The following is a 26,330-nucleotide window of genomic DNA, read 5'->3' as shown; positions in this document are numbered from 1 at the left end:
GATCAAAGGAGAGGGAGCCATCGCAATCTTGCGGTCTGCCAGGAACTGCACCTTGGCTGCCATCTTCAAGTTGAAAGTCAAGAACGAGCTCGGTGCTGTCGCTAGGACAGACAAATAGACAGGCGAACGTATGCCTGGCAGGACGTGATAACTTCAGCGAGACTTCAAAAGTCATGAACTAGAAGAGATTTTTTTGGGATGCTCTGGCGAACAGCTTCCACATCACTGCCATACGCTTTACACCTTTGAAATAAGCACTGAAATACAGAAGTCTTGTTTTCCACTAAAATTTTGGCCCAAAGCAGTGGTTTCAGCTTACAGTAAATCTTTCACCGGGGCTTGTATTGATTCATGGAAGGCAACTGAGAAAAACAACACCGGGCAAATATAAATGTGTGGTTCTGCAGATGTACGTATATAGATACGTATACCTATGCACACATGTTTTTCGTGTTGAGTAACGTTCCCATCCGCTATGTAAGGAAGTCATGTTTTATGATTTATAAAATTTTGAAGAGCGCTCTGAAATGCTTTATGTGTAAAGAAATTAAAAATGCCTTTTGTGTAAAAAAAAAACCAGGCGAACGGATCCTTTTGCAAGCTGTTGAAACGCAGTCCCCTCTGACGAAGTACCTGGACTGTAAATACAAAATTTTGTATTCCCTGTTTTTGTTTTTTTTTAAAAAAAGATCTGTGAAGGAGTTTTTCTGAACATATCCATCCCTCCAACACACCAGCCTTTCTGCTTAGTTCTGCCGGTTAATTCAATGCATATTTCCTCTAACTCTGCAGAACAGGTGGAAGGGCTCTTAAGGACCTTAGTTTGATATTAAGCCTGAAATGGACATATAAAAGTAGAGGGTTAAAGATCATGTGGCTTTTTGTAACACCACGAACTGTTGCTTTAAACTCCGAAATCCAAAGCAGGTGCTCGGTCACTGCAGGCTCGGGGTACGCTGCATAGGTCTTGGCTGTTTTGGATGCTTCGAGTTTTCAATTAAATGATGTTGGGAAAGCTGAGCAAGACAAACTCGGGTGTTAATTAATTTATTATTTAAAAAAAAAAAGAAAAAGCTTAAAAAATAACAGGCTTATGACTTCTGGTACGGGTGATGTGAAGGGGGCAGAGGTCCCTCACTGCATGGAGGAAGGAAGGACCCTCCTGCTTCTCCCCTACCCCATTTCACCATCAGGAGCCCAAACTTGCCCTGGACCCCTCTCCTGTCTGGGACAGACCCCCTTCCTCACCCACTGGGGTGGGATGACATGTTGGCCGGCTGCCGTGGAGCATACCCTTACCCCAGAAGGTCCCCCCTGCCCCGGGTGGAGGGGGTGAAGCCTCCCTTCCCCCGGGGCAAGAGCAGAATAGGGAGAAATAATTGCCTTGGATAACGACCTTCGTGGCTAGTCAGGATGCTAGTGGCTCAGGCCCGAAAAATAACGTTTCGTGCGTTCATTGCAAGTTTTCTCGGTGGTTAATCTTCAAAACTGAAGAGATTTTGCGGTATTTGAATGAAACGGCGGCGGCCGGAGTCTTGCACTGCTTGGTGATGCTTCGCGTTACAGCTGCAGAGCGTTACGAGGGCAAAGCCTCGGAGAAAACTTCGTCAGCTTTTAGGGACGAGTTTAATCCGGAAAAAAAAAAAAAAAAAAAAAAAAAAAAAAAAAAAAAAAAGTTGGTGGAGTACCCAAACTTGGATTTTTTTTAACAACAACAAAAAAAGTCATCGCTTCCATTAAGCATAAACTTCAGATTTACATGGAAAATGCAGTGTGTTTCTGCACACTAAAGGGGCTTCAAAGTCTAATCGCATCCCGTCCACGTCCCGATGTGTGAATATACAGCACCGCGCGCCTGTATAGGTGTTTCTGCGCCTATGGATGCGCCTATACTCGCTCGTCTGCAGCGTGTGCGCGGGCCCTCGTAAGCTTTGCACCAGCGGCACATCTGCCAGATGGCTTTGGATCGGGATGGTTGTGTTTAAATGATCCTCCTGGCTGCGACACCTCCTGCCTGGGTGTCTGCCCGTCTGTCCGTGCGTCCGTGTTCAGCTCCTCCCGGCCGTTCGCCCTCTCCGTGGGCGAAAACGTCTCCGGTTCGGGAGTGCAGCAGCCTGCAAAGTGTGAATAATTTTCAGCGAGGAGTTACACTAAGTGGGAAAGCTTTTAGCACATTATCCGCTGGCAATTGGACTATAATCTAATTGTCAGCCCTCGGGTCTTAATAGACCCTTTCTCTTCCCACCAGTGGATTTGCATCTGGGAGATGCCTAATGGGTTTTAAAACGCCTGGCATTTGGCTCCGAGAAGCCACCTTCTCGGCGGAGGTGACATTGAGATGTTTTTGTTGTGAAATTGGATCTCGGGTACCTGGGTTTCTGCTTTGCTGGAGCGGCTCTTGTCGGGAAGGGAAGAGAGTGAAGCGGCGGCGAAGCGGGGGAGATGCCCCCGCCGCAGAAATAGCGCTGGGAACGGGGGTTGTTCCGAAACCGGGGAGGGGAAAGAGAAGGTGAATCCGGCGGAGAGAGCAATATACTGATGTGCAGCGGAGGGTAAGAAAAAAAAAAAAAAAAAAAAAGCCTGAAAGCAGAGCTGATAATCGCGTACGAGGAGCCAGAGCCGCGGAACCCTATAGCCATGGCTTTGTAAAGCAGCGATGCGCTCGCCAAGACGTGAACGGGCGCTCCTGCGACCCTGCCCGAGCGAATAAACACGATTCTTTACATAGGACGAGCTGCTTTCATCCACAAGGGGTGAAAAAAAATAATAAATAATAAGAATAAAGTTTTAACTCCTCCCCTCCCGAGGCGGGGGATGCGTTCAAGTCAGAAGCAGCCCCGCAGGTTACCGTGCAGCGGGCGGTGCGGGCTGGAGGGTCGGGCACCGGCTCCCGGGAGAGGAGCGGTCAGGATGGGAAGGCGGCAGGGAGGGTCTCGGCAGCGGCATCCCGCACCCCCAGGCTCCGAATAAAAGGGGGGTGTCTCGCCCTCCGCACAGGGGAGACGGGGAAGTAACGGGGAGGAGGGACGGGATGCGAGGGCCGGGTTGTCCCCGCGGGGGTGCCAGGAGAGGAGCGGGTGTCAGCTCAGCGCGGTGCTGTGCGGGGAAACAGCAGCCGGGGCCGGTTTTGGGGCACAGCCCCACGGGTGCCGCCGCGGGGCTGCTTCCCGATCTGCCTGTGCGGCGCGGAGTGCGCGGCGGGGGGGGGCTTTTGCGAGAGTAAAACAAGCAAACAACAAAAAAAATCGTAATAGTGATAAAAAAATAGCGATGGCCTCTGTCGTCACTGCGCGCAACGGTCGCGTAAAACCTGAGCGTGGTCTGCCGCCCGGTCTGCGCCCCTTTGCGCACACCTGGCCCGCCGGCGGGGCTGCGCGGCCGCGCAAAAAGCGCGCAGGGCCGGAGCTCGCGTCACCCACGCAAAGGCGCACCTGGAATCATCCCTCCTGCTCGGCGGGGCGCCCGGTTTCCCGGCGGGTTTCTGCAGGGTTCGCTCCCTCGTGTCTCGTTCCCGTCGCGATTTGGGCTGCGTGAGGAGAGGGCCGGGAAGAAGCGGTGTCCGTCGTTTTCGCGGGATCGGGTTTTTCGCCTTTGCTTTTCAGGGATCGGAGAGGCGTTCTGGAGGGGGGCTGCAAGCTCCCTGTTTGAAACTCGACGGTGAAACGGAGGTCTGATCCTGATTAAAGCTGGTAACCGAAGCAGCGTAACGAGATAGGAGGCAATTACCGGCAGCGATTCCCCCGCACGCTGGTTTTTGCCGGAGCACAAGGAATTCTTTCCGCAAAGGAGGAGGGAAAAAAGGGACTTTGAAAGCATAACGAAGCCTAATGAAATGCTCTGCCGTGCCAGACTGACGCTGGCGACAAACACCTGGATTTGCTAGATAGAAAGCAAACTCTGCGGTGTAGCTGGCGTGTTCTTTATATACGGATAAAGAAATAACGGAGGATTTGATTTAAACGCGTTCGTACAAGGCAACCGCCCTGCTCGGGTGCAGCAGGGGTTTGTAACTCCGCTCTGGGCACTGGGGACCAGCGCTGGGGAGGATGGTGGGAACCGGCTGCTCCGGCTCGCATCCCCCGGGAAGAGCGCGTAGGGGTTTATTAATTATATCCCCTTGGCTGGGAAAGCAGAGGAAGAACAAGAGCACTGGGGTAGTGGTGTGTCCTCCCCTCTTGTCCGAAAGCCCCCCCCCCCCCACCCCACCCCATCCCTGGAGGTGGCCGTGGGCAGGGGCGGCAGAGCAGCCCAGAGTAGCTGGGCTCTCTCCCCTTCCCCACTCGGGTTCCCGGATCCGCGTGTCTCCGAGGCTCGGCCCCGGTGGGGAAGGGAACCGCAGCCAGGATTAGGCGGCCGGAGCCGAGCCCCATTCATTGCCCACGGGGGAGGAGGGGGTGCTCTGGACGTCTAGACAAGGCTCATTTCCTTATCAGAGGCGGAGCAAGGAAAAAAAAATAAAGATTCTCGTGGGATAGAGCGAAAAATCGCATTGTTTAACTGAGCAAAGAAGAGCCACCCCGTGTGAACGGACCCCGTTGAAAATAAAATAAAACGAAGCCCTCGGTTTCCTTCCACCCCGGGTTTTGATCCCCAAGGTACGAGCAGGGACCCGCACATTCCCGAGGCCGGTCACTCACCGCGCAGCGCTTTTCCCCGCCGGGGCTGAGTCCTTCCCCCCCAGCCAAAAACAGGGACGGGTCACCCCGCGGGGCTGGAAATCCCGCAGCCAGGCAAAGCAGAAGAGGGTCCGGGCGCTGCCGCAGCTCCCGGGGCTGAGCCGATCCCCGCATGTCGGTGTTTTCCAGCCAGGCGCCGAAATATTCACGGCCACCCGCCGTCCTCCCTCTCCCCTGAGCCCCGACGGGTCGGGCGCGCCGGAGGCAGCCCCTGTTAGGGACAGGTGTGCTACGACCTGGCTGCTGGGGGACGAAGATGAGTAGGAGGAAAGGGAGAGCTTGCTTTTTTTTTTTTTTTTTTCAGGATCTGCTTTGTTAGTTTGTCGGGATCTTGGCGTTTTTCTTATCCTTATTTGCGCGGCGCATAGAGGAGGTAGGAAAGCAAAGGGGAATTAGGCATACCATCACCACCACCACCGTAGGAAGGGTGAAGTGAATAATTCCCCAGGCTGTTTGTATCCTCCCTTGCCTTTCTTTCCAGGCAGGCCGGCCTCTGCTTTCCAGGCAGAGCAAAGGGAGCGCAGGGCCGGGATCCCGGGACCCCCATCTCGTCGCCGCCGCCGCCCCTCGCACGCCGGGAGCGGCCCCAGGAGCGGGGCTGTCGCCGTTAAAAGAAGGGATATCCCTCGGAGTAAAGCGCTTTGGGGACTTTTTGTTTGGTTGTTTTCTTGGGATTGCTATCGGGAAAACCGTTCGTCTCGTTTCCTCTGTGGCAAGACGCGATGCTTCGGGAGCTGACCTTGCCGCTGCAGGGGCTCTGGGCTCCCTGACCGAGGGGGGGGGGCTGGTTGGGCTCTTCCCCTGCACCCCAGTTTAATTCTTTGGTAAACCGGGCCCCTAGACCACTATGGGCCACCCTGGAATTCCTATCTCTCTGCCAAACGCTTCAGGCTCTTCTAAATAAGCGTCCTGTTTGCGACAGAATATGTATCTATTCTATAGAATATAGGTATATTCTATTCTTATATATATTTTCTATTCTATCTATTCTGTCTATATATTCTATCTATTAGCAAATTCAGGCACTAAAAGGGCAAACCGCGGCTGATTCTTGCTCATTTCAAAGCAAGAAGGTAAGATTTTGTGTTGCCCACTTCACTGGCTGTGAAGGGTGACCCGAATAATTGTTTCTCCGTATTAATTAGTCAAGTTCAGCAGGAATATGAGTGGCACAGATCTGTACCCGACCGGGGGTAGGTAGCCCTTCCAGCAGCGCGTCTCTTGGCACAAGCCTGCATATTAAAAGCTTCTGGGATTCTGTTCTAGGTTTAGAAGTTGGCACTTTAATGACAAATGTCCGTGTCCTCTTGAGTCGTTTTAGCGAGCAAATATTTACAGTCTTTTTATTTGAAGGACTTTAGGAAATATCCCGCTCTTTTATTTATGGATATGGATGCTTACATGATGTGTTTTAAAACAGCACTGCTGAGCAATTTACTTAAATCACTGTCTTGGGATAATCTGCTTGTTGGCACCATCAGCCCGACCTGGTTTTCTGTCTGTTTTATGGGCTTCATCAATACCAGTCAGTTTGGAGGAGCCGGTGAAACGGAGTTGAAGAAAACTGGGGCCAGTGGCCCACGCACAGGCTTGGCTGGGACGGGAACCCAGCAAGGGTCTCACCTGAAGTCGGCCGGGGCGAGCACATCTGGTTGGAATGACAATATTTGGGATCCGGTGCAGGAAAACTGAATCAGCCTTAAGGAACCTTCTGTCCCAGCAGAAGGCACACGACGACGAAAACGGCTGCTTTAAAAGTTGTGGGTTTGTTTGTTTGTTTGTTTGTTTTTTAAACTTGAATTTCAAATATTAAATTGACACACACACAAACGCAGGAGCAAATAAAACCCCAAACACCACGATTTATTTTCCTCCTTGCGACCATCTCTGCGCTGGTTCTCGCCTCGACAGAGCGAACAGATCTTCTCGGGAGCACCCCCGGCCGTGTGGCCTGCCCCCCCCTCCCCACCTCACCCCCCCCCAGGGGCTCAGGGGGGGGCGGGGGGCGCACCCCGAACCGCTCCCGCAGCCGGGGCCTCGGCGGGGAGGGGCGCTCGGTTGCCCGAAGGGGGAGCCTCCCCGAGGGCCGGCCGCCCCCTGCCCACCCCGCGGGCGGGCAGGGCAGGGCAGGGCAGGGCAGAGCCTTCCCCTCCCTTCTCCTCCTCCTCCCTCCTCTTCCTCCCTCCTGCCCGCCTCCGCCCCCTCCTCCGCGGCCGGGCCGGGTCCCTTGACGTGTCCCGCCGCCGATTGGCCGCCGGCCGATAGGATCTCCGCGGCCCCGCGTTAAGGCGGAGGAGCGCGCAGCGCCGGGCGCAGAGTGTTTTCCCTCCCGGTAATACCGCTCCGCTGCCTCCGGTGCTCCCGTCCGGGCAGCGCCGAGCCCAACCGAGCCGCTTCCCCGCCGGGTGGCCATGGAGTACACGCCGCCCCCCAAGCCGCAGCTCTCCTCCCGCGCCAACGCCTTCTCCATCGCCGCCCTCATGTCGAGCGGCAGCTCCAAGGACAAGGAGTCCCCCGAGAGCACCATCAAGCCGCTGGGTGAGTGGGGACGGGGGTGAGCGCCGGTGTCCGTGGGGCGCGGAGCTGCCGTCCGTCCGTCCGTCTGTCCGCCCTTTCGGCTCCGGCAGCCGGGTGAGGCAGCGGCGGGTTCCCCCCCTGCCCACAGGCATCCCCCGCAGGCGGAGAAGCCGCCGGGCGAAAGCCCGTGAATTCTCCTCGCTGCCCACCGCCGCTTTCGGGCGAGGCTGTTCGTAGCAAAAACCATTTTCTAAATTCCTCCCGCTTAATTTACACCACTTACTTATCCGGCTTCGCCATTCCTAGAATGGTCTCACGCCCGCAGGTAGTTGGGTTTCTCTTCGCTGGTATGAAAAGAACCTCTTAAATATTCATTGCAAATCAAAAATTGCGTGCCTAGGCTTACAAGTGGTAGTAAAACTTGTGTGTAGACCTCAAAATCCCTTCGCCCCACGGCTACTCGGTGTAGGCTCATACACACTGTTTTACTCTCCATCGACCGGAAGGATTTTTATAGTAATTCCTCGCGATTTTCGGGTAAGCAATTTCGCTTCTATTCGGTCGCCTGGCTTCAGATTCCCCAAGATTTTTTAAAAAAACATTAGCATCTTCTCCTCCTCTTCCCTCCCAGTTTCTGTGGCTTGCGGTCCTTGCATGTATCCAAGAGTTCGCAGAAAACTAAAAAGAAAAAAAAAAGTATTAAACTTTCAGGGAGCCAATGAATAAGACTACACTCAAGTGTAGAAAAACTTCGGAAAGGCAGCTCTCTCGGCGTCTGCTCCTTCTAATTAGCTGATTCGATAGATTTCACATAGCCCAGGGATTCATTGTAAGCTTTATTTTTCAGTCTAGGCGATAACGTAGGCCGGGAATGTTGTAGTATTCCCATTTGACATATTTACACGGTTAAACGTAAGTATTTTTCTTCTTTTTTTTTTTTTTTTCCTGAAAACCCTAGTTCAATTAATTTTTTTTTTTTTCCAACTTATTGCCCCACGCCGTTCAATTAGAAATCGAAGGGAAACGACTGCCGGTAACTCGGCTTTCACTGACCGGAGATGTGGGAGAAATCTCCGTTTCAGGGGCAGGGCGCATGTGGCCGCTTCCCGTTTCTTGGCGCCGGGCGGCGCATCCGTCGCCGCATCCCGGGGCCGGGGCAGAGCCCCCCGCGGCCCCGCTCCCTCCTCTCCTTCGGCTGAAATTCCCAGAGAAGCCCCTGAAGCCCCAGAAACCTCCCGGGGCTTGTAGGGAGGGGGGCGCCGGCGACAGCTACCGCACCCGCGCAGCCAGCGCCTCCGCGGAGGTTGCGCGGCCGCACGCAGCTCCTCCGGAGCTTGTTTCTCCAACGGAGCGTGTTCAGCCTCAGCAAACCGGCTGGGCAGACCCGGCTTTCCAGGCAAGCGAGCCAGCGCCAGGCGTCGCGTTAATATTAGGAGCTCGCTTCCCCGCGGAGGAAGCGCGGAGCCTGCGCGGCCGCGCTCGGGCTCTTTCTGTGTTACGCGCTCTGCCAGCGGCGCAGTTTAGGAGAAGCGACCCTGGCCCTCAGCAGCCCCCCGCAGCCGAGTGCTCCCATTTTAACGAGAATCGGTGACCTTTCCATGGAAAACCCCCGGTTAGCAGGGGGGCAGCGCGCAGTGCCCGCCCTACCCCTCCGCGCCCCGCGGAGCGGATAATAGCCGGGCGGCGATGCGGTCGGGGCTGCGCCGCTTCCCGCCGCCCCTTCCCCGGGCATCTCCCTCCCCCCGTGCGCCGCTCCGGGTTCATCTCCGAAAATCACCCCCCCTGCCCGCCAGTGATGAGCTGACGCCTAAAAGAGCGCGGATCTGGGGGTGTGCTGGAGCGGGTCGGGGGGACAGCTGAACGATGCCTTTTTTTTCTCTCTTTTTTCTTTTTTTTTTTTCTTTTTAATAATTTTTCTCGGCGGTCGCCCCGTCCTGACTGAATCCCCTGTCTCTATTTTTATTTTTTTTTTTTCTCCCTTCTTCCACCCCACTTCCCTCCAAACTCTGCAGAACAATTCGTTGAGAAATCCTCTTGCGCTCAGCCTTTGGGTGACTTATCCAGCCTGGACCCTCACGGGGAATTTAGCACCAGCCCTTCGTCTCTGTGCACCGAGCCCCTCATCCCCACCACCCCCATCATCCCCAGCGAGGAGATGGCCAAAATCTCCTGCAGCTTGGAGACCAAAGAGCTCTGGGACAAGTTTCACGAACTGGGGACCGAGATGATCATCACCAAATCCGGGAGGTAAGACCGGGCAGCCCCGAGTTCCCTCCGCGCTTTGGCGGAGGGAGTGAAAAAAAAACCAAAAACCAAAAAACAAACCAAACAAAAACCAAACACAAAACCAAACCAAAAAGTCAAAACAAACACCCCCCCGCAGATTTTGCTTTGGGAGAGCAGCATGGGTGGGCTAAAGGGGGGAAGAGGAGGAGTGTGAAGCCCCTTAATCGCCGCCGCCCTGGTCAGCAGCCCCTCGGCGGGCTCGGCCCGGCGCTGCGCGGTGCGCGGAACCCCGCGGAGGGAGCGGCGGCCGCTGCGGTGCGGCAGCGGGATGCGGTGCGGCTGGAATCAACCCGGGGGGTGCCGGCGGCTGGCTGGAAATGTTGTTTCCCCAATAATTCGATCCGTGGCTGAAAGCTCTTTCGTGCGGGGCGGTGGTTTTGCGGGGTCGGTTCAGGCGCGGGGAGATGAGGGGTCGGGAGGAAATAATTGAGTCAGGGCTTGAGTTTGGTTCGGTTTGCTTTTCTCTCGGTTGCAAATAACCTGCAAATGAATCCCAGGCTTGCTCGTCACCTCAAACCACGCCGTTCCTTCAGGAAGGCTTTTGGGGTTTGGGTCAGTCAAATGCAGTCTGCAAGGAGCCGAATGTCTCGTCGGGTTTTGTAATCCCCAAAGTTATTTGTTAATGTTTTTTTCCCCTAACCAGCGAGCTCTGCCAGCACTTGTTTTGTTTTGTTTTTTTTTAAAGTACGTATAAAATCTACAATTTGAAGTTCAAATTTTTAAGCTGTTTCAAGTTACATTAACTTTAGTTCTGGTCCACGGCAAAAACTTGCACTTTAAAGTTGCGTTTTGTCGAAATTCAAGTGAAGAAAGGAAAGCTGAGTTTCAAAAATTCCGCTCAGAAATATCGTGAGCAGGCTTGAAAGAACGTAAAGCTGAAACGTGTGAGAATAGTAACGGAAACAATTTCTGAGATCTTTCCCTAACACTGGCATGGATCCTATTAAAAAAATCTATGTTCTTAAGGACTTATGTACCTTAGGTACAACTGTTCTCTGAAATCGTTGTGTACTTTTAACTAACAGGCAAAAGTACGTTTCTCCTTTTTTTTTTTCACTTGTATCGTTTTTTCTTTTTGCTTCTAAAACATCGTTTTGGTTTCAAGCTGCTCTTTCTGTGCGTGTTAGAGATACACAGGGTTTAACTTCTATCACGCTGAAGCAGAATCCATAGATGCCTTAATTTTTTCTCAGGGGGCTTACATAGAATTCGTACTTTTAGCAGCTTTTCAGAAGCCCTCCTATTTCTGTTCTCCATCCACATCTTTATTTTCTGATTTGCCTTTATTTCAGGAGAATGTTTCCTACGATCAGGGTTTCCTTCTCGGGAGTGGATCCTGAAGCCAAGTACATTGTGTTAATGGATATAGTTCCTGTGGACAATAAAAGATACAGATATGCCTACCACAGGTCTTCCTGGCTAGTGGCTGGAAAAGCTGACCCTCCGCTCCCTGCAAGGTTTGTAGATTTTGTTGCTGTTTGTTCTTTCATTCTCTTCCCGTTTTTTGTTGTTGTTGTTTGGTTGGGTTTTTTTCCTTCAAGAAATACCTGCCACTAATATTTTAGTTTGCAAGCAGTGCTCTGAGACTTTGAGTCCGTGCTCAACCACTTTGATTGCAAAACTCTCATTAATTTATGTGATGCAGAATCGGGCCTCAAATCTCTGCTTGAGGCTTGATTTATACCAAATGTTCCCAAGCGTACAGGATTTGGCTAAAGGCTCTTTTAAATATATCTTTTTTTTTTAATGAAGTTTGCATCAATTCAGGTAAAGTTGGTTTTGTTTTTTCTTTTTTTTTTTTTTAAAAAAAGATATTGTCTCTTGGGTTTGCCACCCGCCCAGCATCTGACTTTGTAATTTAAAGCAATCCAGGCACCGCCAGCCAAGTCCAAGTAGAAATATTACATTAAGGTTTGATGCTGTTTATGCTTGAAATTATATTATTTCTTGATAATATATCCAGTGTTTACTGACCAATAATTTTACTATTGCTTTTAGTCATCTCTTAGACAGCAGACAAAGTGTGGATAAGTTCTACAGCACAGAGATTTTGGTTTGTTTTTTTTTTTTGTTAAGAAATCATGACGTTTTCTGAGACATTAGGAAAAAAATCAAATAAATTCGCCCCCTTTTCTATACAGAAATAAAATGCTGTAAAAAACCAAAACATTTCTAAAATCATTCTGTTAATGTGATTACTGACGGACTCCGTTCAGCATGGGGGAAACTGAGGCTGTGTGGTAGGAAGACACTTCAGCGGAGCCCCACACTTCATCCAGTTCAGCCCAGCACTTCAGTACGTACTCGAGCCCCTGAGCCCAGTACGACTGAAGCACATGTCGAACGGCTTTGCTGAGTCAGAGCCGCAGATATGGAAATAACGTGGATGCCTCTCTGGCTTCAAAGGAACTTTGTGTGGAGGGCTCTGCGCAGGCACACAGATCAGCTCCAGGTGGCTTAGCCCCGGGTTAGGAACTTGCTTATTACAGAGAGACAGAAATTAGAAGTGAAACACAAGAAATGGAAGCACAGGGATGGTGGTTTTTTTTGTGTCTGTGTGAGCCTGGGGACCAAATCCTGCACGCTTTCCTCATATGGATAGTTTGACTGAAATCTTGCTGACTGCTCGTCTCTGGAAAGCGGCTCAGGGAAGCAAACAAACAAAAAGTGCATGCAGAGAAGCTGTGATTAAAGACAGCAACCTAGGAGTTATGTCGGCTTTGTTTTCATGGCCAAAAACTCCTTCTTGCAATGTGGTTAACGTCTGAGGGCTTCATTTGACGTATTGCAATGGGCATGGATCAAAACCCGAAGGAAAAACACGGATCCTGCTCCAAAAGTGTCAGCATCAAAAGAAGAAATAAGGGAAGGACTGGAATAGTTTTAAGGCAGGGTTCTCCTCTTATTTTTCTGTTCAGGTCCCTTTTGGGCTACCTTTAAAAAGACGGCTGAATTGCACTGTCTGGCACAGACGAGCTCAGTGAGGAAATACAAGAGTATAAGACAAGAGATTGATCCTTGGAATAATTAGCAACTGCTCTTCTGACTGTTTTAGAGCTGGAGTCAAACCTCCTTGGAGTTTAATATTAATCATCGTTGTACCGTGGTAGTAGCTCTTTAAGGTCCCCATCTAGTCAGTGCCCCGATGTGCGAATGTATACCGGTACTGTTTCATTTTCGGGATGTTTTCAGGATGTTTTGCCCCTGTGTGCAAACATGGACCTTTCCCGTTTCATTTTCAGGATGCTTAGCCCAAAGGTCACTGATCACAGCACAGGCACAGATTACTTTTTCTTCGTACGAACAGTACTTACACATTTATGCGCTTTCTCCTTCTTATACTCCTGTTTGGTGAGAAAAAGGAAGTCAAGAGGTTCAGCATTCCGATGTTTGCTTTGTTAGTGTTTTTTTCTGGAGTGTTAATGCATCTGTCGAGGTGGGAAGCCTCAGCCTCGCTCAAACAGATTAGAAGTAGTCCTCCTCCCATCGCGAGGCGGGTTTGGTCCTGCTCTAGCAACGGGAGCCCTTAATGAAGTTATCACTCGGGATTTCTCGTCCTCCAAACACAGGATTTTAGCTCTCCTTGCTTGAGGAGTGTTGCCGAGGAGTGTCTGGGCGCTGGTACCGAGGTGCAAACCCCCCCCCCCCCCCGCACATCCCTGCATCCGCAGGGGCACAACGGCATCGCGGGAATTATCCAGGAGTCACGTTACGCATGGGTGTAAGATTTTTGCAGGATCAAACCCGTTGGGTGTTTTGCTCTTTCCATCATAAAAATAACTTTCAATGCTAAGACAGTTTTGTTTTGTTTTGTTTTCCAAAATTAATAAGTATTCTTTGATTCTGTTTGAAAGATTAGCCCTTCAGGGAAGTTTCTACAGAAAACAGTTTTATCCCTGTCTTCCTGCTGTCAACATTTAAGACAAGTTTATGTCGCAACGAAGACTTAAATAAAAATACTTTTTCAGAGAGTCTTTTGTAAACCTTCTAAATCTAATCTGGGGATAGAATTCCTATTTTGTGTTTGTTCTTCCAAATTGCTAAGACTGTGTGAAACATCAGTTTAATAAGTTTCAGCATGTACCTTTATTCGCTCTTCTTCCTTTTTCACTTGCTTTCTTTCACTCAAAAGTCTCGTTTGTTTTTTTTTTTACTGTATTTGGCTACAGTGGTTTGTTTAATGAGGTTATAGTGTTTACACACTTAGAGAACTCTAGGTAGGAAACTTTTAAAGGTTTTATATTTAAGGGTATTATATTTTGCAAATTATTTGAGACATTAAGGTAATTAAAAGCAGCATGCACAGGGCTTGTAGGACCAGACCAACCGTTAAACTAAATAGAAGGAGAGCAGTGTCGCATTCCAAAATATGTGAGCAGGAAGCAGTACCCAAACCTTGCATATATCATGAAACATTATATACCGTGGAGCAAATTCACATCCTAATATGGCTCCTAAAGCCTTTGTGAACCGGAGCGAGCGGCCCCTCACATCTGGCTGGCCTTAAGCAGCAGAGCTCGTGTGAGCTTCTGGAGGAGCCTCGTGTGCCGTGCTGGAACGGGCATGTTTGTTTCTCTAACCCGTGCGCTCATCGATGACTTCTGCTTGGGAGGGTGATAACGTCTAGTTTTGAACATTCTTCTCCAAGGCATACGAGCTCAGGCTGTAGGAGAAGCGCGTGGACAGGTGTAGCTCACCAGGTGGAACCATGTGTTGCAGCGGGATCCACGGTGTGTAGCAAATCAGTAAAGCAAATTGAGCTCTATTAATGTGTAAGCGATACTCAGGTGCCCATCCTTCAGTGAATTCCCTGTTAGTTCCCTGCTAACATCCAGGCACTTTGTAGTTTGCAAGCAGTGCCAAGCATTAGCCTCCTATGGTGTAAAACAATTGTGCTCAGCTTTTAGGCACACAAAGATCTTTACTTGTTCTCCAGCACATATTTGAAATAGTTTGGCTTTTTGGTCCCAATTAGCCAAACCTTGCTGAGCCTGACACTCTGTGATTGCAGTAAACATTATTAGCTATCCAGACATTCAAAATTAGGAGTCAGGCTCCAGAAAAAAAAAAAAAATCACAAGGCTGGCTGAAATGTTGCAGGACACATTTAGGATTCTTTTTGTTTTGCCTTCTCTAATTCAGGGCTCTAAAGTTTGAGATTATATTTTTTTTACAGGAAGACAAAGTTAATTTTCATGAGAGGTAGAATTCTTTTGACCTAACAGGATTTCAAGTCTTGGGTTTTCAGATATATCCTAACTTTTCATGAGCCTCACAGTGCACTCAGCGGAGTTGGTAGCAGTGGGAATGCCTGCATGCTAGGAATATTTTATTGCAGTAGGAGCCCTGGCTCAGCATCCCTCCTGTGGACGCAGCTATACCAGCCAAGCTGTGCCTTGGATCAATGTAAGGAAAACATCCTGCAGGTCTGAAGTGAGCTGTGCTGCGAAAACTTTAGTTTCACTGTGTCTTGGGGATTCTGCTGGCAAAAATAGAGAGTGCAGGATCGAATCTCTTTCCTCTTTGAGCAACAGAGCTGCGCTCCCCGGAGTCTTTAGTACGAGCATTCCTTGATTAGGGATCAGTGTAGTCTATCCGAGAGTTACGCCCCATCCTTTAGTGGTTTTTCCATTCTCCTCTTACCTAACCAAAATCGTAGCTTGATGGAGGAAAAAATGTTTATCTTTCCAACCCGCCTGTCTCAGTGCTGCCCCACCCACCGAATGGAAGAAACCCATCAATGTGGCCAAAGACATGACCCAAAACAAGAGTGAGGCCCTCAGTGAGCGATAACCAACACTGACAGAAGCAGAACAGGTCCAGTTCGCACGAGCTGAAGGTCTAGTTCAGCTCTTAAGTCACTGTCAGAAAAGAACGTTTGAGTTAAATAATTTTCAGCAACATATTACTCCTGTAAAATCACTGCTTTTAAATAGCCTGGCACTTGCAAGTAGTCTAGTCATAATGTATATATCATTGTATCTACAAGTCTTCTGTGCTTCCTTTTCTTCTGCTTAATTTCCCAAGTGGTGGATTGTTAATTACAGAGCAACGATTAATTTTTTCGTGTCAGCCCACTGTGCTGGACGGCAGCCTTCAACCTCTTATAAACAGACGTCACCACAGCTAACGTGTGATCCAGTGCAGGTTAAAATCATTATCACGGCTTAATGTTACATATAAAGAAAAATGCATTTTTATCTACATTCCCCCATTATCTCTCTAACGACACCGTGTTTTTTCTCTCGGAGCTGTAGTCATTGTTATTTTAAGTGCTTGTTAGTACAGCTGTGGGGAAAGACACGATCAATTTTTCATTTGGGAAAAGACACAACAGTGACTGTTAGTTAATGTCTCTGTTTTAGATAACTAGATAAAATAATAGGTATGGTTAGAGAGCAATCTAGCACTTGGACATGGGATTCTTCATTATGTTCCAGTGAACTAAACAACTCATCTGCTTCACTGTCTTTCATTAACGGTCGTATTTCAGGCGTTCATTAATTTGGGGGAGACCGTGTGTGTCTTGTTTGAGCAGCAGCTCTGCGTTACTCTAAGCTCTACAGGAAACCCATGTCCGTGAAACCACCATATATCCAGAAAGCAAGATATTATGGGCTTTCTAACTTTTTATGGAAGTAGTGCCCACGCACAAGCCAAGAGGTGAGATTTTTTTAAGAGTGGGCCTTTTCTCTGTGTTTTTGGGTTTTGTGTTTTTTTTTTTTTTTTAGGTTGTACGTGCACCCCGACTCCCCGTTCACGGGAGAGCAGCTGCTGAAGCAGATGGTGTCCTTCGAAAAAGTCAAACTCACCAACAACGAGCTGGATCAGCACGGCCACGTGAGTAGCCTTCCTGGTGGGAAAGGGCGAAGGAACCGCTGTCAGGGGATCGCTTGCCCATGGCACAGGGCTAAGATTGTGGGAGAGAGACCGCGATGGGGAAAGGCTGCCGTGGCCCCCACGTTACGCCCCTCTTGGCTGGCCCTTCGTAGCGCCATGGAGGAGGACACTGCGTGAAGCTGAAACACCTTGGGTTTTAATCTCTTTTGTTGTAGAGGATCAGGTGACTTCAGAAATCAGGTTTTTTACCATTTGTAAGGCAGAACCTAGGTCATCACAAGCATTCAAATTATGCTCCTACAAGCCATCAGAGGCAGAACATCCACTGGGGACCAGTTCAGGGTGAGGCTGAGCATCAAAGCGAGGGAGAGAAGGGAGGCAGGTGAGCTTTTTGTCATGCTTCTGCCTGAGTTTTGCTGTGTCTTGGCAGTATGCTCTGCCACACGTGCCGGCTAGCAAGCTCATACGCTTTCCCGTGTGTGCTTGGAATCTCACTCTTGTTACAGGCAACCTGTTAGGGTTGGGTCCATCAATACGAGCTCTTTTACTTCCAGACTTAACGTGGTACGGGCACAGAGGCAGCAGAAAACGTTGATGTGACACCAAAGGCAAGGGCTATCGAATTGTAAAAATGTGTGCCTTGGTTGCCCTTGAAATAACTGTATGCTACCTGAGAGTCAAGGTGCTACAGGATGAACTTGGGCCCCTAAAGGAGACAGGTCCCAGCTCCGATCAGTATCAGCTTGTCACAAGCCCTGAGGCTGGAAGCTGAACAGATGTGGAGCTGCTTGGCCATAAGCTCCTGCTATGCTCCATCAGCGGGGACAACTCCTTTAGTTACCTGTCTAATGGGAGGCGGTAAGAAAAAGTGTCATCCATCCTTTCCCTTCCCCAAAAGCACCCGGAAAGTGCAGGAACGACTTGGTAGCACCTCCAAATTGCAAAGGAAGAACTGAAGGTGTTGTCTCTGGGCTCGGCCGTTCCCGAAGGAGCAGGGGGGTGGATTTGAAAGGGTTGTTGGCTGAAAACGGGGCAGTTCAGTAGAACGTGCATAGAGGCAGTGTTAGTAAATGAGGTGTCGGGAAGAGAGGAGGGATTTGGAACTCTGCAGCGTGTGTATGGGTAATAACCTGTAAAGCTGAATAATTGTGGCACACGCGGTGTCGGAAATCCCTCCCTTCGTGTGGTGGTTATTGCCTTTTTGGACTGTGGAAGACAGTGGCCGTTTGTCTGAGCTCTGTTCTGTGCAAATGCTTCTCAGCTGAAAGAGAATTTTTACTCATTTTGAGACCTGAGGACTGAACCGCAGCCGTGACCATTTAAAATACATCCTGGAAACAACAACGACAAAAGTAATTAAAAAAATATCCCAACAAAACAAAAGAAAGCCCAGATAGATGCGTCTGTGTTGTTCTTTTGTAAAGTCTGTGAGTATATTTTTCTCAAACCTGGTTCCCACTGTTGTTCCCTTCCTGACTAGCAGAGAATGTCCTTTTTTTTTTTTTTTTTCCTTCTCTCTTTTATTTCATAATCTGTAGAAGGGCAAAGCCGAAGATTTGTGGGCTCTACCACTGAGTGATGATAGAGCAGTATACGTGCGCGTTTAAAAAGAAGCATTTTTCATCATAACAGGGGCCATGTGTGCCTCTAATAAAGGGCTCGCAGCAGTATATTGCACACTACTTAGGAGCGGTGCAGTTCCCAGAAGCCCAGACGAGTATAAAAAAGAAGTAGGTCTGAGAAGCTGTCGGGAACAGAGACATGTGACAGAGCAAGAAGATGGAACCGTCCCAAATACAGGCAGCGGGAGAAAACGATCCGTAGCCTTTGAGATGTGGCCTCCCGATTAACTTCCCAAGGAGCGGCAGAAGTGGATCCCGTTCTTGACGCGAAGGCTTTGGACAGCCAAAGTGGACGGAGAGTTTTGCGTGTTTGGTTAAGAACAAGCCCCAAGGACTTGAGCCCGTGTTGAGAGTTGCGTGACGCCTTCGCGGAGCGCTCCCTTCTTAACGTTTTGTGAGGTTTTATGTTCCAAAACAGGGTGCCAGGTTTTATGTGTTGCCTTATGGAAGCCATGTAAACACCATCATTGGATGCTCAGTAGAATTAAGGAAGGAACTGATTCTCTGGACCCCTTAGGAGGGCTCACTGTGCTGCGGTCAAGGGCATTTCTGAGCTCCCGTGTGCTAAGGGAAGAGGAGAATTGAAATGCCTCCTGAAGCCTCTCCCCTCAGTTTGAAAGAGCCCTTCTTCGTTGACAAGATCTTTCTAATTGACCTGCTAAAATCTTAATAATGTTTGATAAGGTGTGCTGGTTCCTGACGAAGTTTTAAGGACCTAAAAGACGCCTTTAAATACTAGGTATAGGTAGAAGAGCTGTGTCCAACTTGATTCCAGTTTGTTCCAGTTGCTTGCTTTCTCCACTCTCCAGAGAGAGTTTTGGTTGTTAAGGTAGTTGTGATGTTTTATTTGTAGGGTGGTTCATTTCCTGAAAAGGAATCTGAAGAGGAGAGAGGCATTTGTTTGTTTTCTCTTATTCTGAGACTTTAGGAGCTGGCAAGCATCTCTGCTCCTGTATCTTCAGCAGCGTGCATAACCCCATAGCTATGTACATATTCTCTCCAAGCATCAGGCAGAAGTCTTATCTCTGTGTGCATGACATACAGCTTGCTCCATGGAAACACTTCCAGATATCCTTACCAGAGGAAGGAAATGGCTCCTGTCTCTGGGTTTTTACAGCCAAGCAAGTAATTCCCATTTTTCTGGTTGTGGAACATTTATGAACGTGATTATTTTTATTTTTTTTTCCCCCTAGATTTCCAGTGATGTTTTTCACACGGGCTCCTCCTTGTAGGACTTTTGGTTGTACTTAGTTGCGGTGGCGTTACGGTGAGGTGAACCATGAGTGTAGACACTATCGTAATTGCTTTTCTGGCATTTATGATAGGAAAACTCAAACACATGAATGTTTGCAAAAGCAAACACAAAGGTGTGAACATGGCCAATGAGTACCTGTGAAAGCAGGGGTTTCAGAGTAGCCACACAGGGAGCTACGCCCAGGTGTTTGTTTTTTTTTTTAAAGTAAATCTGGCAAATGTTAGGAACCTTCATGCTTTTAGAAAGCAAACTTTGCCTGGTAATACTGCTCTCTGGTGAATGTGGAAGATGCATTCACAGCATAGTTCCTGAACTCAAAGCCGCCTCAAGGGACTTTTTACCAGGGTATGTAGCAATAGGACAAGGGGCAATGGCTTTAAACTGGAAGAGGAGAGATTTTGGTTAGAGATAAGGCAGAAATCCTTCATTCTGAGGGTGGTGAGGCACGGGAACAGGTTGCCCAGAGAAGTTGTGGATGCTCCATCCCTGGAGGTGTTCAAGGCCAGGTTGGATGAGGCTTTGAGCAACCTGATCTAATGGAAGGTGTCCCTGCCCCTGGCAGGGGAGTTGGAACTAGATTTTGAAGGTCCCTTCCAACCCAAACCATTCTATGATTTCGCAGCTGGCATCCAGATTGCCTCTGGTGACCGGTCTGTAGCCAGTGGCAGCCAGATGCCTACAAACCTGCCCGACCTTACAGCAAGCAGGATCCCGTAAGGATGGATCCTGCTCACCTGTCCTGCCGTGGGCTGCTGACATGAAGGCAGGGGGGATGGCTGGGGGCCTGTGACCATGCTGTGCTGCCAGGAAGTGTGTGTCGGGGGCTGCCATAAGTATACGTGCACCTGATGTTCCTCTAAGGGCACACCAGCATGACTATGGCAGAGCTGGCGTCAGGGGCTTTCCGGTAGCTACGCCATGCAGGTAGGGACTGCTTGGACTTTGAGACCACCCTTGGGGGCTACTCTGAGAGATGCACCCTGTGTATCTAACTCCTGTAGGCTGTTTTGGTGGTCCTAACACAAGAAGTCGCACAGATATTAAGGGATGTCTTTGTAAAGTATCCTACTGACTTTAATATCGGTGAGTACTGCAACATCGGCAGCCTGCGCTGGGAGGCAGATGGAATGCTACATCCACAGACCCTCGTGAAAAGGCAACAGTGACCTTAACCTTGGCCATGGGTCTTCTGTGACCTCCTGGCTACATTCAGTAGTTGTTTTGTACCTGAATAACCCAACTTGCCTCTGATGGGAACGCCCAGGGTAGAGCATCGTGACAGGGGATGTTATCCTTGTGCGCTTTTGGTTTTGGAAAACTTTCATACAGGATCACATGGTCTTGTTTGAGAAATGGAGTTTCTTTATTGCATTTTGCATTTACAGAGGAGTGAAAGGAAATATGTGGGAGCTGCTCTTTCTTCCTTCCGCTCGGCTGCTGCTCAGATGTAATGCCTTGGTGTGAATATCGCTGCCATGAAAGGCAATGGGAAGCTCTGAGCTCTGTGGCCCAACCCCTTAGTAAGCTCATCACCATCCATGAGCTGTCCTTTAAAATGTTTTTTTTTCGAGTTGCTTAGAGCAGCCCAAGTGACTAGGCTGGGAAGACAAAATTTTACAAAGAAAGGGGAAAAGTCCCCAGGATATTGATGGTAAGGTCAATGGCCACCGCGTGCGTGCGTATATAAAACGGTCAAGCGATTTGAGAAAGGGCTTGAGTTGGTAAAAGCGGGCATGCAACACTTTCAAGATGATGGTTCCCCATCACCATAACGACTTTCCTCTTCCTGTGCAAGCCCCACAAAGTCACAACGCGAGTCCCAGCAATATCTGGTCCCGAAGGAGCAGCGGAGAAAACGCCGATGGAAATTTTAGCCACGACAAAGCTGTCTCTAAGCCCTCCGCTCCGATGCAACGTGCAACCTTTCTCACTGACTTGAGTTAGCACGAAATACTGCACCACTTCTGCTGTGTTTCGGCTGAAGTAACGCTTCCCAAGGAATGCACATTAGCTATTCCAGATGTACGGAGACGGCTGTAACGTCGTTATGGCCCCTGCAAAATAGAACCACCCACACCAATGCCAATTTCGTCTTGTGACTGTGATTATATCCAAAACAAGGACTGGTGCGAGCCGAGCTCTGTATTTAATTCTTATATTGTAATACTGTGGTTAGAGGCAGCCAAAGAGGCCTCCAGCCAGTGGTAACCGAAGCAAGTGGGACTCTCGGTTTGGTGCCAGTGAACGTTGAAGTTGGTTAGTTGGTACGTTAGGTTTAGAATTATTCTGGGAGCTCGTAAACAATTATTAACGAGGATAAAATGGCAACACCTGGTCATTTCGGGGTTCTGTACTGGTTTCCCTCTTTGCTCTCATTTTTAGTAGTCTGCGGTGAAGAGCATCTACCGAAGTAGCTCGCTTTAAAGGTTTGCCACAGTAAAAGGATCTGGGGGATTTTATTTTTGGTCAGCCAGTTTGTGCTGCAGCCGGTGCCGGTTTTTCGGTTGGGTTTTATTTTTTTCTAGTTTTTTGAGGGGTTCCTGGTTGTTTTCGTTCTGCGCCCGTATATTTGTGCAAGTGTGGATTCTCGGGCATGAGGCTGCAAGAGTTACGTATTTACGTTGCAGCTGACACCTGGCAACTGGGGCACATGCTAGCAAATTCCGTAATAAAATAACAAATTCTGTATGGAAAACACCTCACCTGTAGGAACAGGTATTTATGCTTCAAAAACATGTCCTCACCAGTGGTGCAGGAGTGAGAGGAAACGAGCTCGTGGGGTGCCTGCTTTTCCAGCTTCATTTTCTGGAACTGCCCAAAGGAGCTGGAGACTTTGCTCTGAAAATCGACCGCTAGCTAGTTAGATTTCAGATGTTAATTGGATCTTTTTTCTCCCTTACGATATTAATAGCCTTTGAGGGCCCCGTTAACCTTCCTCCCAGGACAGTGCCTTCTCGCTCTTTCTTGCAGATCATTTTGAACTCCATGCACAAGTACCAGCCGAGGGTCCACATAATTAAGAAGAAGGATCACACTGCTTCTTTGCTAAATCTGAAATCGGAAGAGTTCAGGACGTTTATCTTTCCAGAGACAGTTTTCACAGCTGTTACTGCCTACCAGAATCAACTGGTGAGTACAGTTGCTAATTTCCACGGATTTAACGAGATCTGAAAACTCCCTTTTCTCCAATCTAAACTAGGAAACTTTCTGATACAGCCTACCTCTCCATGCCAATGTCTGGAGTGACCCTGCCCAACCAAACTCATATTCAGGAGTAATTCTTAAGTATGTGGGTAGTACTACTAACTTCAAAGGGCCGTAAGGATTATTCATGGGAGCAAAGATGACATGAAAGAGGCTTTCATTTGTCTTTCCTTCTGCCTATGCAAAGCTGTTTGCGTATTATCATTTAGTCCTTTTCTAATTATAGCTCATTAAGGAACTCTTCTTATTTGCAGCGATATTCTGGTTTGCACATGACGATTTCACGGGCTGAAAAAGTTGACAAATTATTAGGCTGTAAGGCTCAAACGTAAGGGAAATCACTCAGAGATATGCTTTTCAGAGGCTGCCCAGATTACATCCAGATGTCTGAATTTCAATTTGCATGCCAGCGGATAATATATACAAAATGGAGGAGATCATAACAATGGATTGCTAATGAGTAATTTTAGGAAGTGTATAAACAATTGGGGAGCTGTTACTCTGCTTGACAGTGGATAAGGCTTGAATACTTAAGTCAGTGGAAATATGTCGTTGGCTTCTGTGTGATTCAGAGTGTGCTTAATGACCATGGCACTTCAAAAAAAAAAACAAACACAACCTCTTTCCCTCTCTAATTCTCCCCAGCTAAGAAAAATATGAGTGCTGTCCAAACATGTGGCCAGGCGGCGTCACAGAGTAAATGTACCTGCTGGATTCACCAAAAAAGCAAAAGTTATTAATTTCTAAATGCTATGAATAAAATGAAGCTACTGCATAAGGGGCCAAGGAAGCTCTGAAGATAATAGTAGTAGTATTAAGTCGTTCCTTGTGACAGACCCCACATCCTGCTTTAAGGCTTTAATAACAGGATGTATGGATTTTAAAGTCAGGTTTGTCTCTGAATTGCTGCAGAAAACGCATTCAGCACCTGGCAATCTCCAGAATATAATGTCTGGACAGGCAGTTAGTTTTTCCACGTAACTTTGTGTGGAAACCAGCAAAATAGTAACAGGCATAAAACCAGCTAAACCTGGAATTTATTCCTGTAGGATGGATTTGTGTTCACCGATGATATTTACACCAGAGATGTTTCTAAACTAACCTTCCCAAATCACATACATTGAGTCCTGGAAAATTTCTCAATGGAACATCTCCGGAACCCCTAGAGGTTGATGCTGTCATTTTATTTATGACTAATGAAAATGGAGCCTTTTTTCATTTTTGCCATTTCTTTCAGAACTGTTTTAAGGAGGGGTTGATTACATTTCTGGAGGTTATTAGATAAAAGCTAAATACATTACACTTTCAACAAACTATCTCATAATTTAAGATTTAAAGGGCATGCATTTATTTAAACAGTCAAACCACTGCCACAGAGTTGAATTGTAGGTCAGATTTCATTTTAAAATGCTTTCTAGCAGATGTTCTCTGATTGTTTGTGAGACAGTCTCTCAGGAAAAATACGGCCATAAATGATTGTGAGTCTCATCTGGCTTCGGTGGATACAAAAAGTTTCTCTTGTGATGTCATACCAAATCTTTAATATTAGGAAAATGGAAGTTTGATTGGTGAAAATACGCTCAGGAGATGAATAGACGTCCTTATTGTTCTGCAGTGCAGTTGGCTCGGTGTGTTGGTGATCTAAGTCGATGGAACTCGTTAGAGCTTGTCTTGTTTCAAGGCAGTTTTCAGAATGCTGCCATAAAAACATTTGTTGTACGTGAGGCCCTAACCCATCCCTCTTCGCGACATCACTCTGAGTCAAGACCTTATGGATACCTTGGGAGCAGAATGAGACTCTAACTAACTTGCTGAGCTATTGCAAGGTCCTGTGACAAGGCTGGTCTTCAGGGTAGTTCCCCCAGTTGTACCTGCATGATGAGACAGCCCCAAACCCTCAACCAGCACCGAAGTTCCATGCTGTTTGACCAGCCCATAGCAACAGCAGGTGAGCTGCAGCACCTCCTACATAGTGCCTCAAAGCAAGGACCTTTCCCAGAAAGCTTGCCCATCGTGCGTATGAGGCAGACCAGTAATTAAATACTTGGCTTTTGTCTTTGTAAGCCTGTCCCTCCCTCTCTGTGTGTCCCTCCCAGAAGATCTTTCTCAGAATGGAAAGTTGGGTTCAGTTGTCATCTTTTTTTTTTTTTTTTAAATTTTGTAGGAGAAGCCACTCTGTTTTGAAATACCTTCGTTTGATGAGAGCATTTGATTGTTTGAGGATTTGGAAAAGATCCCTTTTCTTTCTGAGTCTGGAGGGCCACCTCTTAAAAATGAGGTTGTGGCCTTTGCGATACGGGATTTTTTTGAGGAAAGCCAGGCTGACATCACTGCTCAGTATGAAATGCTGAGAGCTGTTGTTTTTCAAGGGCTTCAGCTAGAGTTGGTGGCATCCACCGCCTTGCAGAGCAGTTCTGTGTTGTCCCTCATCAAGCTCCAACTCCCACTTACAGTTTAGTTTTTAAATCTTGGAGGAAGTATGGCTGGAAAATCTGAACACGATGATGATGATGTCTCAGGTTTTATTCACCAAATCTCATTTGGTTGGACGGCTAGAAAATTTCACAAGGGCAACGGCGTATTTTTTTTTTTCCTGCTCTCAAAAAAACCCCACACTGGAAGCCACCACCTATGCCCAAAAAGTTTGACTGCAAAAGTTAAGGGCAGCCCTGATGCTTTGGGGCTGAGCAGCTCCAGATCAGCGGGTTTCTCTGGCTGAATGCAGAGGCTGACAGTGGGCACTGGGCAGGTTTGTAGCTGTGTTTGAAGACAGGAGGGAGTTCTGGTTGTAAGAGCTCTGTTTTTCCAGGACTGTGATGGTTTGGATGGGGTTACTCCTTTAACCCAGGCTTTGTCACTTTAAATCTTGAGTTCTCCCCAAGTTTTTTCCTCCCTCCGTCCCTTCCTCAGCCATGTTTCCATGCCAAAACCAGTTAAACTGCCCCTATATGATGGCTGGTAGGTCTGGCTGTGAACATTTGCACCTGGTATTAAAAAAGAAAAAAAAAAAAAGGGGGCTGAACTGAAGCAACATCTTCAGGTCAGCAGGCGGTGGCTCCTCATTTGGGCTCCTACCAGCTGATGTGCAGCTCCACCAAGGAGGCTCAGATGTTAGCAGGGTGCCGTGCGTTGCTCGTGGAAAAAGACAACCTGATTCGTGCTGTTAACGTGTTTGGAAGCAATAATGCTATATGTGGGTGAGCTCCTCCTGCTCTGGGTAACACAAAGGCTGGCCCACTGTGCCCTTCGGTCTTCCCATTGCCATGTGTGTGTGATCCAGCCTGGTTTGCCTCCCCAGCTTCGCAGCATCTCAAGATTAGCATGTGCACACACATCAGGAGCACGGATAAAATTAGGAGTGAAGTCAGGAGGACGGATTGGTTAACACTTTGTACGCTGCAATACCTTAACACCGTATTCATGTCGCGTTGCTCTTTTCTGTGTTTCCAGATAACCAAGTTGAAAATTGACAGCAACCCTTTTGCTAAAGGATTCCGGGACTCTTCCAGACTCACTGATATCGAGAGGTAATGGGGACTTTCTGTTTACTTTCCATGCAGATAAGATAAAGAGAAGAGAGAGTTTGTAGGAAAAGCATCCTTTCAACTCCTGAGAAGCCGTGCGTTTTAATGTTATCTCGTTGCATATAGTAAGCCTCCTCCACCTCCTTTAAAAATACTTATAAACTTTGTGAAGAAAGAGCTGTTTTGAGTTTTGACATCTGTTCCAGTTGGGGCTGATATATTAATCTTCCTGAGGGGGCTTCTTGAGGCAGGGAAAGGGTCAGTTTTACAACTTGGGAATGAAAAGCTTTTTTCTTATCATGCCATTTAATCCTACTGAGGGCTGTGAATTGGGTCACTGGGAAACAAGGGCCGTGGTCCTGTGAAAAACATCTTTATAGCTCCCCACTGCTCCACACAGTGGAAA

General features: G+C 48.3%; 1 protein-coding gene across 1 annotated transcript in view; it reads left to right on the top strand.

The window, feature by feature from the left end:
* Window positions 1-7,087: 7,087 nt before the first annotated feature.
* TBX20 (T-box transcription factor 20) overlaps window positions 7,088-26,330 on the top strand; it is a 35,687-nt gene continuing 16,444 nt past the window's right edge. The window contains exons 1-6 of the mRNA XM_086614760.1: window positions 7,088-7,214; window positions 9,206-9,440; window positions 10,772-10,936; window positions 16,211-16,319; window positions 22,167-22,325; window positions 25,851-25,927. Coding sequence (XP_086470886.1) covers window positions 7,088-7,214; window positions 9,206-9,440; window positions 10,772-10,936; window positions 16,211-16,319; window positions 22,167-22,325; window positions 25,851-25,927 — 872 coding nt within the window. The remainder of the gene's footprint in view (window positions 7,215-9,205; window positions 9,441-10,771; window positions 10,937-16,210; window positions 16,320-22,166; window positions 22,326-25,850; window positions 25,928-26,330) is intronic.

This window comes from Tauraco erythrolophus, chromosome 7 (genome assembly GCF_009769465.1).
Source record: "Tauraco erythrolophus isolate bTauEry1 chromosome 7, bTauEry1.pri, whole genome shotgun sequence".
Taxonomy (NCBI): Eukaryota; Metazoa; Chordata; class Aves; order Musophagiformes; family Musophagidae; genus Tauraco; species Tauraco erythrolophus.
Note: the sequence above shows the minus strand (reverse complement) of the source record. Positions and strands in the feature narration are given on the sequence as shown.